This window comes from Neopelma chrysocephalum, unplaced genomic scaffold, assembly GCF_003984885.1.
Source record: "Neopelma chrysocephalum unplaced genomic scaffold, ASM398488v2 Primary Assembly neopelma1_43, whole genome shotgun sequence".
Taxonomy (NCBI): domain Eukaryota; kingdom Metazoa; phylum Chordata; class Aves; order Passeriformes; family Pipridae; genus Neopelma; species Neopelma chrysocephalum.
In genome coordinates, this window is record NW_020897702.1 from 5612134 (window position 1) to 5626051 (window position 13918).

General features: G+C 41.5%; 1 protein-coding gene across 6 annotated transcripts in view; it reads left to right on the plus strand.

The window, feature by feature from the left end:
* ATP8A2 (ATPase phospholipid transporting 8A2) overlaps positions 1–13918 on the plus strand; it is a 329286-nt gene that overhangs the window by 24076 nt on the left and 291292 nt on the right. For 3 of the 6 annotated variants that reach the window (XM_027677856.1, XM_027677860.1, XM_027677858.1), the window contains one exon: positions 10913–11057. In XM_027677856.1, coding sequence (XP_027533657.1) covers positions 10913–11057 — 145 coding nt within the window. Of the gene's footprint in view, positions 1–10174; positions 10194–10356; positions 10463–10710; positions 10743–10912; positions 11058–13918 lie in introns of those variants that run through there. The other 3 variants (XM_027677862.1, XM_027677859.1, XM_027677861.1) reach the window with 3 other exon arrangements.

Below are 13918 nucleotides of genomic sequence, written 5' to 3' on the forward strand. Positions count from 1 at the left end.
ATCTTTCTAATCTAGTGTTGGCTAGAAGCCAGCATTACAGGCCTCTGGGCTTTTAGTAGAAGACAACAGATAGCTTTAAATAATAAGCATGTAAATGGAAAAACATTTATTTTTCTTGTTTAAATTGGTCTCTTAGAAATCAAGTTCAGCTGTGCTTGCAGCTGATATGCTTAAAGCTGTTGGTAAATTGTTGCAGAGCAGATGCATTACAGAAAGGAAAAAAGCACTTGGGTGTCAGAATGCTAATAGAATTATGATGTGCCAAGGATATTTTTAGCTTCAACCAATATTAATACAGGGAAACAGGCCTCAAAGGTGGGAGGAGAGAAGGCTGTAACTGCTTTCTTCTAAGGATTAGCTGTGACTGTCAGTTGTGCTAAGGAGATTTCTGATGGCTGTTTTTGAAATATTCCACTAATCACGTAACAGATACATGTACCTGATAGTTATGTATATGGCCCAAAATGGGATTACTAGTCATGGTTATCCAAGGTGTATCTGACAAAAGTACTAGAATTTCAGGATCTTCCTTGAGCAGTGGGATTACTGACAGGAGAGATGCTTATTTTTGTTTGAAGTGTAAGAGTCCAATTTAGCTGTAGCTTCTGCCACCTCATGTTCACTTTTTAAAAACTATTTTAACAATCAAATCTGATGCATTGAAGGAACTGCAATTAATGAGACTGGAAGAAGGGAGTAGAATTACTGTTTTACATTGTTAAATGCAATGGTTTCAGTGTTTTAATTTTTTTCCTTTGTATAGAAAGATTTTTTTTTTTGAGCTGAAAATTCAAAATAAACTTAAAGACACTGTTGCTTTTATTTCAGAGGCTCAAAGTGCATGCAGAATGAACACAATGTGTTTTTACATGTTTGCCCAATTCATCTGCATTTGCCCTGTTGCCTTGTCCATAAAAATGCTTCTAAGTTATGTTAAATGAGTAGCACTAAATCCAGTACCCTCCACACTGTTTCAAATGCTGAAGACTTGTTCAGTGTTTTCTAATGTGTGCATGTGTTTTGAACTCAATTAACAGCTGGTAGGCCATGCTAATCCAGGAATTAAAAAAAAAAAAATTGTGAAAAGAGCAGTGAAATGTTGACATGTGACATTACCAACAGGTGAGCAGAAACATTGTTCTCCAGAGTCTTAAAACCATGTAATCCCAAACACAGAACATAGAAGCAGTGCCTGGTATATTGACTTCTCACTGAACCAATGCCTCCATTACCTCCTTCAAAGCTGCCTTAGTGCTGCTTCTTGTGGGGCTTGTTCAAGACATATGCTGTTTGTTGGAAGAAAATTGATGACACATTTCTTTTAGGATGCCTTGGTGTTGTTATAGTATTTGCTAAGTTGTTGGAAACCTGGAGCATATGGAACTCATAGGCAGCTTTCAGAGCTGAATCTGAGTTTGAGAAGTCTGAACAGCTTTGAGAAAACCTATTGCACATGAAGTGTTGGAATTTAAACTTGGGGGTTTCAGTGACATCTTGGGAGGTTCCTTGAGCTTACTGGATCTGTAGTACTTCTTGCCTATTTAAAATTCTGGTGTTGAACAGTAGCTGCTAAAGCTGAGTATTCAACTTTGTGCCAGGCTATTAGATCTAATTCATGTGCTGCCTGAAATTTATTTTTTCAAGCCTCAGACGTATCATTGGTTCTTATAAATCAGACACATGTTGTGGATACCAAAAAAAACCTGCTTGAAGTCCAAGTTATGGTGACAAACTCCTAGCAAATACACAAGTGAGTTTGGAGAACAGAAGGAAAGAGTAGAATAGGAGTGAAGCTTCTAGCAACACTATTTTTGTTCAATGCAATATGGGAACTTAAAACTAACAACAAGCCAACAACAAGTTTTAACTAGTGTCAATTATTAGTGCCCCTAATGTTTTTGTAAACTTAGTTTAGAAGCTGGGGCAGGGGAAGAAGGAATTATCGTTTTTACTTACTAGTGATTCAGGTTCAACCTCGGAATTTAGCTGACAGCTGTGGCTATGAAGCTTGAGATAGAATAAGAATAGATCATGTGCAGTGTTATTAGCTCAGCATTATCAGCAGAAGCTGCTTGTTTTTGACATTAAGTGAGAAGGTACAAAATTACTTGGGAGATGAAGAAGAGCTATTTTAGGCCAAGTGCTATTCCTCTTGTGGTCTCACCAAGGCTGCATGTGAGGATTGTTAGAGGGAATAGAAACATCAGACCTTTATTTTGTCATTCCAAGATGCAAAAGAAATGAACCAAGGAGACCTTAATACATACCACAGGCAGCCCTAGGCACCTTTGCTTTCCCCTACCTGAGTATTCTGCCAACTCATTTTTGCTTTGAAAAATGTGACTGTCTGCTGTTCATACAGAGGGAAGTGAATTTTATTGGATGGACCTGCTTCTTATGCCTTGCCTCACTAAGAGTTCTGTCCTGTCTCTTGAAATACACAATATTTTGCATGACAGTGCCTCTGAATCTTCTCTATATACAGTTTCTGCTAAATTGTAAACCCCTGAGGCAGCATAATTCTGGCTGCTGCTGTTTAGTTCTCTGAAGTGTCTCTAGCGTTCTGCTAGAAATCTGTTTTGTTTGTGACAACATTTAGCTGCTTCATTCAAATGAACTTGAGCGTATGGATCAAAATCCAGGCTCCAGCTGTCTCTGGCGTGCAATTCCATTTTCAATTGGAGGCTGCTCCTCAAAACAAGCAGTGTTTTGTGCCTTGAATTTCTTAGAGTTAAGAACTTTCTAGTTAGTAATTTAAGATTATTCAGAAAGACCATTTTCAGTGTTGTCAAATTCAGTTTAAATCTGGGATAAACAGAGCATGCACAAAGCATGTACTATTCCTTTTTAGGCTTAACATTAACATTAACAGGGCCAAGCAAATGTTCTCCTAATTTCTTTAGTCTCAACAGTTGCTTTTGTATCAGCTAAGGCTACAAGAAGTTTGTCATAAATGTGTGCAGTTCTAGTTAAGTGAGAGCTACTGATGCTGTGGGTCTGTTAACACAATTGATCAATCAACTATGACCTACTGATCCATCTATACTATGAGTATCTCTGTGTCTATTATAACACTGCAGTTCTTCTGTAGTTACATGATACTGGTGAATTGGTCTTCCTTGGACCGACGAGTACATCCAAGCTTTTCTTTTGGCTTAGCTGAGTTCCATTTTTATAGCAGCAGTCTTTGCAGTGATCCCTGAAGTGCACTGTTAGGTGTTTGCGCTATAGGATATTTAGCACTTTTATGTTCCGGAGGACTGGATTAATGCTTCTCTTAAGGACTGACACTTGTAAACTGCAATGTAGCAATCCAGGCTTCAAAGTAAGCAAGTCCAAATTAGAAGCTACTCACCTGTCTTGTGTTGTTGACTGACTAAATGAAATTATCCCCCAAATTGGTCTCAGAGTAGGCTGACAAGTGATCTCTTTCTAACATGACAGCTTCTCTTACAGAGAGAATCTTGATAGAAACTCTTTCTGCGTGGCAGCTTCTCTTAGTAGTTACTTACTCTTACAGGTAACTACTCTTGTGTAGCGTGCACGTGGCACTGCCTTTATATAATAAAGAAATCATGGCACGCTCTCTGTGAGGTGGCAAACAAAGAGCTTTATTCAAACAGCGCGCGGTCCTTTATACCTTGATCCCACGTGACTCTTAACCAATAGGAGGGTCTGGCTCTGCGCATGTCCCCTAGCTTCGGTGCCTACCTGTTGCACCTCGGGACATGTTCCCTACACTCTTGAGTTTTAAGAAACTTGTGAAATCCATGAGCATTATCACATTTGCTAACTTCCATCAATACCCTTCTTAGTATTGTTAATAATGGCCAGTCTTCGTGAACGAAGATTTGGGGAAAGGTCTTTTTACCTTTCCAGCCTGCGCAATGGATTTTTTAAGTGAGACACAGCCTGCGCTGAACTGAGCCCACCCTTTAATCCTAAGGTTCATCTGCCGGGGCCAAGCAAGCTTGGACAATGGCAGTGAAGTCCTCAGGACGTAGGTTTGTTTAGAGTGATCTTCTCATAGATGGATGGCCTCACAGGGCTAACGGGCTCCATCTGCCCGGGGGACTGGCTGGGATTCGAACCTGGGTCGCAGAGGTGAGAGTCCTGCATGCTAACCACTAGGCCACCAGGGGTCCCCTTAGTATTGTTAATTTTGGTAATATACACACATTGCATAGTTATAAAGAGAAAAAGAGCTAAGTTACAGACTTGTGTCTGTTTAATTTTCTTTACAATTTCTGTGTTAACTTGATGGATGACAACTTCCTCCTTGCATCCTGGAATCCAGAAAATAAGGTTTGTTTGCCCAGTTGTCTCCTGTTGTGCTTCTGAAGATTCATTTACTGTAATATCCTTTTGGGGCTACTGTCTTCAACTGAGACATCTTCATCCGATTCTTGCTTTGTTTATCGGTCTATATCTTGCACAGAAAATAATTCTGTGAAAATAAACTTACAAGACTGATTTCCTTCTGTGCATTTCTAAAAGATCTTCTATAAAGGTATGGATGACTTTCCATGTTCTGATTTGAACAGGGAAGTTATCTGAGAGCTTTAAGTCTCCTTGTCCCAAGTTTGATTTGTAGTAGGGCTGTCCACAGCAATCTTGAGTTGCTTTAGCTGAAGACAAGTTTTTTTTTTGCTTTAGCTGTTGACAGACACAAATTCAGGTTAACTTTTAAGAATAAATTCTAGTGTGAAGAATTCCAACTTGATATTGTTTTGCTCACTTAGTATCCTCATAGTTTTTCTGGAATATGCAACTGCTTAAAAAACCCCAAACAAAACCAAACCCCTGAAAACCCAAACTAGCAATTACAGGCAATTGGAGAATGTACCCATGAGTTACAGAGTCAGAACTGAGTTCACTTCCAGCTTTTCTGTTTTATATTGTCTCTAGTCTGTAAGAAAAACAGTACCTTCCCTGGGACTGTACATGATGCTGCTGATGTGTCTTCCTGCAGAGGGGCTTGGTCTGGCTGAGTAGTCACTTAGATATCTGCAGTAGCATTTCAGATACTAACTGTACTGATTTGTTGTCCACTTTATTAATGTTGCATGGTGGCAAGCATTTCAGCCTCTTAGTGTACGAGCCCCATTGTAGGGTTCCTACTGCCTGGAATGACAGATATGAAGGGATAGCTTTTGCGTCCAGCATCACAAACATTTCCTGACGATACTCTGAAGGTTGGGTACATGTGTTCTCATGCATTGTGTATGTTGTAGCTAACAACTGCCTTCTGTCACTAGAATTTGTCATGGCTTCCTTGTTATCCTAGACTGAAGCCCTGAATGTTAGTATTCAAGTCTAAAAGACTTTAACTGCTTATGCTTAGCACTCATGTTAGCAGAACTGACACCATTATGTTTTTAGGTAACTCTTTACCATCTAAGCTGATTAGACACTACTAGATCAGAAACTTAGTATTAGTGAAGTCCCAGGTGAAAATATAAAGTACTTTGCTCCTTTGTCCCAGTCAACTTTTCCATTACTGTGAAAATCTTACACTTGTTACTATCATGTATAAAAGATTGTTTTTAGTAAACAGAAGTTCTGGTTGGCCTCAAACCACAAGGAACTGTCTTGGGAAAGGTGAGGAAAGTTTTATAACTGCCTATTAAAATTGACAAGATTGTTCATATTTTCATGATCACAGTTAATTGGATACCAAACTTCTTAACTGTACCTGCTGAAAGCTTTAAGTTCCTGGAAGATACGTTTTAGTAACATCCATGGTGCTTTTACAGAGAAATGAGAGATGTCTTGCAGCTGTGGTATTAACTTCCAGGCTGTTGCTATTATGAACCCTGGTTATCTGCATGCAGGTGATCTAAAGACATCTTACTTTGCAGGACTTATCTATGATGAAGGAAGCATGTTTAAAAGTACTTTTGATAATAGAAGAGCTAGAAAATAAAAGCTTCACTGCGAATTCTTCCAGAACTTCCTTTCTTCAGACATGAGTATGTCAGAATGTTTGCCTACAATTTTACACCATGGAACACTGTAGAAGTTTTCTAAATTCTTAAAAATTAAAGCCATAACATTGTCAGGTTTTTTCGCGTGAACTGGTTGTAACTTAAGGTTTAGATATTCCAGTCCTAGTGGGAACAAAGCTTTCCCAGAGGACCTGGTGGCCAAATTCATGCCCTGCATCTTCTGTTGAGAGCATGCTGTGCTCTATCTCTTTGAACTCCTGCCTTATGCACTTTTAGATTAACTTTCAAGTGCATTTCTGTTGAACAGTGAAGGCAGATAATGAAATAGTGTAAGTTAATGAAATAGTGTAAGAAAGAATGGTTTCAGGTAAAACCAACTCACTCAGCCAAGCTTCAAAGTCACTGTTCATATATTAACTTGTTGATAATTCTCAACTGCAGAACTCCTCATTTGATGTCCTCTTTGGTATTCAGTTTGTGACAGAAATCCCGTGAAAAAAAATGTTATCCCAGGAAAGTAATGGTGTTACCAAAGCTAGGTGGCTTGTTAAGAACTAACTTTGTATTTCAGTGCAGAGAAAACTTGTCTGCCACCTCCCTAAATATGGCTCTTACCTTCTCAAGTGTTCACTTTGCTAACTCTTTTTTTGAGGCTTAACCTGTAACAAAAATGCCATGTGTTCAGTAAATGACAGAGTTTGGAGGCTTGTGGTGAGACTCTCTTTTGCTCTGAGGAAAGCAGTCTTTCTTATGTCTCTTTATTCAAAACTTACTACAGTTGGGGGCATACTGAGGACTCTCTACTTTGACTTGTGATTGTATAAGCTTAGAATTGCAGAGTTCTCACAGTGAGAAAGGACCTCTGGAGACTGAGACCAACTCTGCTCTAGTGGGGGCAGCTTCTTTAGCTCAGTGTCCTTTCTTGTACAAGATCCTACTCCTGCAAAGAGTGTGCAGAATCAGTATGATGATTCCTGGCTGTAAACGCTCTTAATGTTGCTTTAGGTTCTAAATGACACGAAGAAGCCTGTTTGGTGAACTTCACATGTACAAACCTGCTGTCTCTCAAAGCTTGTGGTTCTGCTGTCATGGTGAGGGGCTTAATTGCTCTATTATTGCTCTTTCTTAAAAATGGAACCTGTGTTAGAGCAATTAAGCACATCACCAAGCTAGAAGTAGTAACTAGCTGGCTAATCTTCTTAAGAGAAAAGTGATAATTTCAGCATGAGTTCTCTTGTGACTTCTGACAGTTGGCAAGCATCCCAAAGAACTCATCTTTAAAAACATTACAGAATTCACAACACTTTACTTATTAATTGTACAGAAGCTATGATTATTACTGAGCAGACATTGAGGAGACAGATACACATGGAAAGTGTCATCTTTGCAGGCCTAGTAAGAGTTATTAAGCCATAATTCATTGCTTTTCAAGTGATAATAAATGCCATGTGAATTTGTCAGGGCATCAAGTCTGATTTCTCTTATGATGAGAGAAAGCTATAAAATCTCCTTATTTTTGCCAAGCTTTAATCCTATCTTTTTTTAGAAAATAAATTTGTTAAATAGTGTGAACTAAGAGCCTTGAAGAAATGAATGGGCTTTATAAAAGGGAGTTTATAACTCAAGTCTCACTCATTGAACTTTTAAAGCACAGTGTGACACAGTATTACCTGCACTAAGTGTCTTATGCCTCAGAATTGAAGCAAGGTATATTGGACAATGCTGAAACTCTGCAAGGATCTAAGTAGTTGAGTTACTATCCCTGAAGATGTTTAAACAACATGTAAAAGTGGTGCTTCAGGACATGGTTTAGTGGTGGACTTGTCAGTGCTGAGTTTATGGTTGGACTTGATGATCCTAAAGGTCTTTTCCAACCTAAACAATTCTATGATACAGACTTAAGATCAATGTAGTTAAACATCCAAAATTTGATGTAGCTAAGCATGTGAAATGAAGAGGCTGTAAAGGACAACAGTCTACTATTAATATTACTACTAATTAAAGCATGAATAGTTTTATACAAGATAAATTGCATAGCAGAGTTGCAAATCCATGGGTAAATAACAGAAAATATGCAGGTCTTGTGGCAGAGACACCTTTCCAGAGTGGAAAGTTGGTGTGCCCTAAAATGAAGTCAATGAGTCTAATTCCTGTGGATTAGGGAAGTAAACACTACTATGAATAAAAACTGCTGAGACTTCAGTTTTAAGTTCTACCACTGTAGAAGGTGGTCAAGTCTGCTTTATTTATCCATAGCTTCTCTGAAACAAGGAGCAGAGCCGAAGTTGCTTTTGCATGGCTGAAGTGATTGTCTGCATGTGGTCAGGTGTCCTTGAAGGGGATGCTTTCTGAAGGTGGTGTAACCCCTGGGACTGCTGCCCACCAGAACCCCCCAGAAGCTCAGAGCTCCTTAACTTTTGTAAGTGCAGGGAAAGGAAAGCATCTACAGCCAGTAGTAAAGGTCGCTGTCTGCAGGCTTTTTGGTGTGATCTGCTTAGTAACAGGGGAGGGAGGTGAAAGGCATTCCTGATGGGCAGGATTACTGGATAATCTTCCAAAATGAGCCTTATTCCACTAAGAGTTGAAGCAGCTGATTTGAGCCACTTTGAGAAACAAAAACCTTTTTGCAGCTGTTTCTACACACAAGTCTGCTTTGAAAATATTTCAGTGCATTCAAAGAGTAAGGCAAATTGTCCTTGCGGCACCTGTCTTGGAGAAAGTAGCCAAGAGCATAGTGTGTTAAGCAAACCTAAATAACTCTGAACTTTATCAGCTGTATTGACTCAGTTAATCCTTAAAGTTGTGGGACAGCTTCATAATACTTTGAGGAGAGGAGAACTAGTCATCAGGATAACTTCAAGCATCAGAGGGATATATGAAAAACAAAACAAATAAGATCTTTGGAAAAAAGCAGCAATTTTTACAGCATGTTTTTCTGGAATAATTGTGCTTCTGTTTTGGAGCCTGACTAGGAAAACAGATGAAAGCTTCCTTGCACTTAATGCTCTTAAGAGTGTTGTTTGATCTCCTTTGCAGTTACGCAACATGGAATCAATGGGAAAGGACAACAAGTATCCTGTAGTGCTCTTAGTTCTGTTTTTTTTGAAGGGGAGAATACTCAGCAAGGTTGAGCTGTTGTGGCAAGCTTCTTTAGGCTGAATAACCTAATATAGTATCATAATGGCATTGGCTTGCATAGTGTATAGTCTTCATATTTCACTTTCTGAATTGATGTCCTTTTTCACAATACAAAAATGATCTGGTTGGCATATTTTTGCTCTCTGAATTAGTTTCAACTGAAATGAGTTATCAATTAATTAGGCTTGTACTTAGAAGTCAGCTTAATGTCTCCAAAGTATGAATTCACAGTGTGCAACGCTTGCCTCTGGCAAGTTAAAAGCACATCAGTGTGTTAATTACATTACCTTTATTGGCCGGCTGCTAGCACCACAAAGTTTGTGCGCTTGACTGTATCCTACTATGAATGGGTAACGTTGCCCTCCAGTGGCTGACAGCTAGAGGATATAGAGCATGTTTGCACTAGCACTAAAGAATCAATCGCTGGGAAAGTCTGGGATGAGTAGGGTGTTAGCTTAAAACTACATTGTGTTTAAATGGGACAAGTTTTCACACGGTACTAGTACTTAAGTGCTCAATATATTAAGGCTGTGTAGGATGGAAGGTTTTCTCTCAAGCTTTAGTTAAGGAGGACGTAATTTCAGGGGGCTCTCCTATTCATTGCAAGACTCCTTTTTAGCTACTGTCTGATCAGATAAGGTTCTTCTGCAGTATGATCTTGAATTTATACAGAAATCAGAAATAGATTTGGCTTTCCAGCAGTTGCTTCTGAATGTTAACCTTTGAATGAACTTTTCAAATAACCCTAACATAACACCTTTAATAGATTATTACAAAACAAGTAGTCTTACTCTTCTCTAGAGCCACCTCTGCTAGCTTGTAAATCTATGGCTTATTGAATAAACTGATATTCTTATCTAATATATTTACAGCTCAAGTAAGTCAAACTATCTCCGTGACTTAGAATGGAAGGGGAAAGCAATAAACCTGTCTCCACAACGTTGCTAATGTTTTGAGGCTTGACATAGGAAGTAGCTAGCTCCTTTCCCTCATGTTTTTCCCATTCCTTTTATGCAAAGCTAAACAATGCTTATAGAACTCAATTCACTCCAGAGCAGCTGGAGATGAAAATAAGCCGAAGAAGCCTCAAGTCGAAGCTTTGAAGCTGTAAATGTAAAGCAAGACAGTCTTTTTCTCATTTCAGTCTAAAACTGAGCCTTGTCTTTTGAGTACGGACTCCCCAGCCAGCCCCGGCCGTGGCCACCCCGTACGGTGCGGGCGGAAGGCCGCTCGGTGCCGCCGCGGGGGCCTGGGCGAGGTCTGGCGGGGATGCGCCGCTCCCTGAGCGCGGGTCCGGGCTCGGCCGCCCGGGATGCGCTGCGCGCGGGCAGGCAGCGCCAAGGAGCGGAACGGACCGGGAGCCCCGCGGCGGTGCGGTGGGTGCTGGCTGCCCCGCCCCCCCGCTTCCCCTTCGCCGGAGCCTACAAGGCTGGAAGGCGGGGGATACCAGGCGCAGGAGAGCCGCCCGCCGGCTCCCGGCGGGAGCGGGGCTGGCACTGGCCCAGGCGGGCGCGGGGGCGGTGCTGCCGGGGCGGGGCGCGGCCCATCCCCGCGGGGCGGGGGGGCGCGGGCCCCGCGCTGTCCCTGCTGCCAGCTGCCTGCGACGGCCACGCCGCCCCCTGCCCGCTCGGCCATTATTTACCAGCCGCCGCCGCCGTGGTAAACACCGGGCAGGGTGCGCTTGCCGCCGCTCACCGCCCACCCGCGGCCCTTCCCCGCGGCGCCGTGCGGCCCCACCGGCCGCGGCCCCGGGAGCTGCCGGCCCGGCCCGGCCCCGGTGGGTGCGGCCCCTCGCTGACCGCCTCCTCTCCGCGCTCTCCCTGCAGGACCGGTCTGTTCAACATCGGGCTATAAGAAGGCGGATGATGAGATGTCCGGAGCCACGTCCGCGGCGGATCTGGACGAGGCACCAGCCCGCACCATTTACTTGAACCAGCCTCAGCAGAGCAAGTTCCGCGACAACTGGGTCAGGTACAGAGCGGTCCCCGCTTCTCCCCTTTCAGGCGGCAACCCGCACACCCCGCAGCCGTGGGCAGGGAGGGCTTTGGTCCCTCTCCTCCCGACCCTGCCCACACCAGGTTTCAGCACAGTAAAATGCGTCTCTGCCGGAGCAGGCGGGTTTGTTTGGTACGGGGGGCACCAGGGTCTGGCCACTGCACGAGGGAATCCAGCGGCAGCAAGGGAATGAGGTGCTGGAGTTAACGGTAGTGAGAGTAGGGAGCTGATGGAGCTGCATGGGTAAGATGCATGAAAAGATCTGCACTTAAGGAAAGCCACTGAATTTCGAAATAACAGGACCTACTCAAGTATTCCTGTGTGCAAGGGCTAACCCGTGGAAATTTAGTGGGAGTTTTGGATAGAATCCACTATGTAAACTCCATAAAGCGCTCTCTTAAAAAGTTGCATTCAGTTGAAAGAACAAGTAGACTAAGCATAAAAAAAATTGTATAGAATAGCAAGGAAGAAAAGAAAAATATGTCTAACAGGATGAGAATGACTACAGAAACTATAATCTGGTATCCCCATGCATAAAAGGCTGTGGTCCACTTGTGTTCTTTAATTGAAGACCAGAGATAATTTTCTTTGGTGTTTGGAGTCTTTCATTGTAGGTGTGTGTGTTTAAGACTTATGCTGATATGGTTAATGCCATGTTACTGCAGTTTGGAAACACAAATAACATGCAATGAAACATGGAGTATGAAGATGTGTAACATCAGCAAGTTGTGGTGGCTGTGCTCGCCACACTTGCCTGGGGTTAGCTGGGTTAGCTAGATGAACAGATGGCTCCTGCCGTGAATAAGGAGGAGCATTGTTTATCATCTGTTTGTTAGTGCAGATGTTTGGGTTATTGTTCATAGGATACTTTACACAATGAGTACCTCTATGAAAAGAGAAATTTTATATCCTGCTGAAGTGATGATTTCCATTAACTGTTCTATTGTGTGCATTATCAACAGTTAATTCTAAGAATATTCTCTATGCTTGTGTTCTGGCCAGCACAGCAACTTATTTATACTTAGTTTTCTCATTAACTTTGACTTGCTGTATAGTCTTCTGGGAAAGCCTATGGTTTAGGAGCCGTTAAAATGACAGATTTTCTCAGTGTCTTCCTTATCCTACATAAGTAGCAATACTGGATGTTGAACGTTTTCTTTCACTGCTTTATTTTCACTTTACTAATTCAGAAATTACTTTGACCATTTCCTGCGGATAGACTACATGTGCTTTTCCTGACTTACAGAGGGGAAAAGCAGGGAATAGAGGGTTGACAGAATCTGTACTTTAGGTTTTCCAGAAGGGATTCTGTTCTGATTTGGCTAAATCTTATGGAAAAGTAGCATGTGACTCTGCTACCAAGAACTTCTTCCTGACAGTGCTATTACCAGAGAGCAGTTGTGCCTTACTTGCTGGCTGGGAGCCATCCCCTGATAGCTGTACAAGCTTCTCAATACCTTTTTGCATCTTTGCTTCATGACAGGCAGTTTGAGTCATGAGGACTATTTGTGTGTGAGGGATAGGACAAAACACAGGTACTGTAATGGCAAAGTAGACATGTTTTCATTACCTGATTAGGAATCTTAGCTCCTTAGTGTCACTTGGAAATCAAGTTAATTTTATAGTAATTTCCTGCTGCTTAGTAAGAAAGCTTTGATCTCTGACTTCTGAAAGGGTGACAGGCATTGCCTGTGCTCCTTCCATCCTCTGGATTAGCTTTCTTCCCTCAGGCCAGTGGGACTGAAGGCAAAGGTGACTTGAGCTGGTAATATCTGAGTAAGGGGCCCTTGTGTGGAGTGTGAATGGTTGTTTATTTACTGACCTAAGTATATTGGAGTTGCTCTTGAGGAGCTGCAGTTCTGTGTTACCTTCAGACTTTCTTACTTACTATGTTCAGCTTCAGAAACTCATTCAGCACTGGATTTCTCTGGACTGTTGGATTTGCAGATGTATTGTCTCCATAGGAAGCATTAGTGTACCACAGAGCAAGGTGCTGTGTAAGCAGGTAAACACCTCTGTGTGAAGGCTTATGGTAAATTAAACTGAATAAGAGGATAAAACAGCTTGTTTTAAATTATGTGAGTTGTGACTGTCATATTTTTGATAGTCATTATTCTCTGAATAACGGTGGGAATTTGTGAATGTTCATAGAAAGTTTTCCAAATTAAGGGTAGTGTGAAATACCTTGCTCAAAACAAAGCAAAATACAGCAAGCAATAGAGGTGCAGACTGTGAAGTAAGGTAGGCTAGTGATATGGCTGTTTGTGTAAGATGAACTTTTGGGTAGAGAGGCACTGTTAAAAGTGAATTCCAGTGTTTGTGGGAGCAAAAAGACAAAGTGATAAGTACCAATATTTTTTAATTTTGGACAAGTTAAGAAATATGGATAATTCCCTACTACCACTTCTAAATAGTATATGGTGATATTGCAGAAGTTAAGTGGATGGCAAGATGGCATTAACGCTTCCAGAAGTCTCGAAGTGTAAGGATGTAGAAGGAAGAAGTGTTTTTTCTTACCCAGGTTTTCTGGCATAAATGAGATTATGAGGACTTGTAGAGAAATGACTAATTCTTTTTATGTTCTTGGAACTTTGTCACAATCTACTTCAAAACATAGTACTGTGTGTTGTAGGCTGGATTTAGCTTGGCCATTGACATGCACGTGTATATGGCTGTCAGTATTCTTTATTATACTGCAGCAGCACTTCTCCCTTCTGTAGGAACGCCTCTTCTGCCTGTGTATGTGTTACTCTTTAGACCTTTTAATAAAAAGTAACTTATGTTTTGTTTTCAGCTGAAGCATTTTAGAAGCTTTGAAATATGTAAAATGAACAAAT